The sequence below is a fragment of the Gavialis gangeticus genome, unplaced genomic scaffold (genome assembly GCF_001723915.1).
Source record: "Gavialis gangeticus isolate Ggan-Ray unplaced genomic scaffold, GavGan_comp1, whole genome shotgun sequence".
Taxonomy (NCBI): domain Eukaryota; kingdom Metazoa; phylum Chordata; order Crocodylia; family Gavialidae; genus Gavialis; species Gavialis gangeticus.
The window spans coordinates 67,041,345-67,045,116 of NW_017729029.1; the positions used below are offsets into that span (position 1 = coordinate 67,041,345).

General features: G+C 37.4%; 1 protein-coding gene across 2 annotated transcripts in view; it reads right to left on the reverse strand.

Moving 5' to 3' along the window:
• The window catches only part of FSTL5 (follistatin like 5), a 777,648-nt gene that overhangs the window by 119,193 nt on the left and 654,683 nt on the right, over positions 1–3,772 (reverse strand). For both annotated transcript variants that reach the window (XM_019521733.1, XM_019521732.1), the window contains exon 10: positions 679–813. In XM_019521733.1, coding sequence (XP_019377278.1) covers positions 679–813 — 135 coding nt within the window. The remainder of the gene's footprint in view (positions 1–678; positions 814–3,772) is intronic.

Sequence of the window (3,772 nt, forward strand, 5' to 3'; positions counted from 1 at the left end):
GGTGTTTTTTTTTTTTTTTTTTTACAACGAGATCTCCAAGTATAAAAAAACCCCCCTACTGTGCAGCAAATCAGCAGCACGTGCGCCGCATGCAGTTTGCGGCAACTCAAACTGCTTTGACGTGCCACAAACCACACACGTGCACTCATAGAGATGCCCCCACAGAGTCAGACCACAAGTCACGGAAACTGTTAGCCACTACAGCAATTTAGAACAGACTGGTCACTAGCTACATTGAGGCTTAGATTGCCCCTTAATTTAATCCAAAATCAGAGGGGGAGAAGGTTAGCTGAAAGTAACCTATGTTTCTACTTTGCACTTCAGATATGCAGACAGAAATTTTCCAGGAATTGGCTAACTTTTCAGACTGTAATACTGATGTAAAAGACAGTTCAGTTTACAAAATGAATTAGAAATGTCACTTCACTTCTCAATAGACTTAATATTTAACATTACCTCATTTCCTTTTTTAATGATCCTTTTATATAATGATTTTCACAACTTTCTTTCTGTCTCCTTGTTTATACTTCCCAACTATCTAGATGTTGATACATAATTATTTAACATTTGATTATGTTTCAGTATTAATGTTCTTTTAACATACAGCTAAGAAATATAAACGAATAAATGAATAAATAAATAAATAAATAAAAGAGAGACTATTTTTCCAGTACATACGGGTCTTCCGAGCCGAATCTTCTACAAAAAGAGAAGAAATGTCTTCATCCACTCCTGCTTCATTCTTTGCAATACAAGTATATGCTCCCGTATCTTCATAGCGCACATTGCTAATGTGAACTTCACTGCCGTTTGCTGAAAGCAAAGGGAGAACACAACACGTGAACAACAATTTTAGTTTTACTACAGGGCTTTCAGGCTTATCCTAATTAAACTGCTTTCCTTCCTCAGTTCATATATTGGACACCCGCCAGACTACTGCAAACGTATTCAGTTGGTTAGTAAACTCTACTCTCATTCATTTAACAGAAAACAGGAATATCTCAACCATTTTGGATGCTTGGCTCCAGATGTCAGTCTCAGATTTTGTACCTGTTTCAGTGACAACATAGATCTGAAAAAACTGGTGTGCCCTCTTCTGTAGACTTGAGCTGTTCTGCTTTATTAATGCTGTATCTGATCATTTGCAATGCCAGCACCTTGCATTGCTGATTTAACAGAAAATGCCATGGAGTTCACAAAACATAATGGGAGAAATTTTCAGTACAATACATTCTGCAAGAGATGTATAGCTTCCAGAATATGGGATGCAACTTTAAATGAGCTTCTTTATTATTCTGTATAATTGAGTTAGAAAAAAAAGATGGCCTAGTTTACTTGCTTCCATCTCACAGTCCTTGCATGTACTTCTCAATTTAGTCAATTGTAGCACTGTACATTTTGGTGATGGGACTCATACATACAAAATGTATTTGGACAAATGAGAATTTATTAATGTATCCTTGCAGCTGTTAAACTCTAACAAACACCTGGGAGCCTGTATTTCTTTGTAAAGTTCATTGCAGAAGTAATGGGCATGATTTTGATTTTGTATACAATGAAACCAGGATGAAACTCCTTGGAAATATCAGAAAATCTACTTTTCAGATAGTGTCATCAAATATGCAGTATCGGTTTAATACGTTTCCCTGCCAAAAATCTTCCTTTATTTTTATTTCTTCCCAGAAACCCTAGAGAGTCATTTTCATCTGAGATGAGTGCAGACTAGCAGCCAAAAAGCTTATAAAATAAGACTACACTTTTTCATGTACAGATGTGTATCCTTAAGTTTGTGCATAAGTTTGCATATGAAAAAAAACTAATATTTGCTCACACAAATTGGAGATTGTACATTGACTTTGGAAGACAGAGGTAACATTATCTGATTTTACAGACATATACCTTAATTTAATATGTAGCAATGCTGTAAATGCAAAATATTCCTGCTTAACTTTGTAGTGCTTAATAAAAACTGTCCTTTACACATGTACTGCAGAATATGGATGAAGCAGAACCTAGAGGTTTCCTGTGAAACTTGTTACAGAACACCTTTTCTCTGGGTTCAGACTTTATATAGTTTTTTTCTTTGCCATGTTAATGGGTAGAGGATGGGAACATCACTGGAGAAAACATATATTGCACTTATCCACATCATTAAGCAATATGCAAGAAAAAATATAACTAATTTTATTTATTACAAGGCATTTAACATATGAAGGTCCGAAGGTTTCCCCACTCTACTCTCCAAGGCAAATTGATGGAAGCCCAGGAGAAGTGCACCCTGGGAGCAATTCTGCAGAAGAAAACACTCTGATAGTAGGGAATGTTCTTAAAGGGGAAATTGGATAGGGCTATGGCCTGGGCATGTGGATAAGCAACATGTTATAGGAGAGCTCAGGACTGGCTGCATAAAGGTAAAAGTAACACATTCTCTTCACAGAACATTTTGCTGCCTCTCATTCATCTCTATCCTACTTCTAGCATCCAACTTGCATTTTATTAGAAGGAATTTTGCATTTTTTTTTATTCCCAAGCCTCCTCTCTGCATGAAGTATGGGGAGAATGAGAGAAAATAATCTATTTTACTAGCAGAACAAATGGTCATCAAGAGGAGAATAGACAACAAACAACTGTGGGAACTCAGACAACCATAATGTCCATCAGGGATCCTTTAGGCTGCCCCTAGCTGCTTCACAAGAACACTTCTTTAGACCCTTCTATTTCTGCTCTTTCCCTTCAAGAGATTTCTCATGTCCCCCAGTCAACATCTCATCTATTTAGTCTGATGGTGTGGGTTTTAATCGTCTCAAATTTGGATCTCCCAAATCCTTGGTGAGTTGCTTTTACCATACCCCACACCCTACCCTACCTTATACATTTGACCATATGCTATATAAAACCAGTATATTTTTAGCAGTACAATCATCTTCTCCTCTTACAGGGTTTTAAGAAAAAGCAGCAGCTGCCACTGCCTCGCACGCAGGGACCATGATTTAGGTATCCTCTGGGAGTGCCCATTAGATTCAAGCCTCTCAGGGAACAGAGAGACAGTTGACTAGTTTGTTGAAATATACATGGCGTAAGAGTGAGCTGGGTGCTGAGCTGCTCAGCACAGTCAAGGCTAAGGTGTCTGTATGCATGCCTAGGAGCAGGACTTGACATACCTGCTGAAATTTATAAAGGGCCTGCAGAGTTGGGGTGCTGCAGGGTTAAGCAGCATATGAGTGAGGATTTTGCAAATGGATTTAAGTGCTTAAATTTAAAATGTTTTATTTCATTCCCATTTGAAGCACTAAAGTCCTTTTTTGGAATGTAGGCCTTAAATCGTAATCCATCTTTAAATTAAACTATTTGTTTTCAGTGGAAATAAACACTGATATTGCATTCTATGCCACATTCTGACCACAATTAGACTAGCATGAATATTTTTCTAGATTGACAAAGTCAAAAGTACTTTGAACTTCAACAAAACATGCCAAAATCTAATTCAATATTTTTAGCTTTTAAAAGAACAACAATTGCTACTAATTTAGGGAAATGGAAACATAGTATAATTTTCAGCAGTACCAAATTCACAACAATTTCAATGCCGAATAGGCTTGTGTGAATAGGGAAGTATTCAGTTCAGATGCAGCTGATTTGGAGGACAGTGATTCAATTTGGAGATTTGGATCACTGTCTTGAATTGATTTGGCCAAATCAGCTTAGGAAAATTCAGCGCTGATTCAGAGAGATTCAGTGATTCGGATTGGCCAGGGAGAGGCAGGTACAGCCA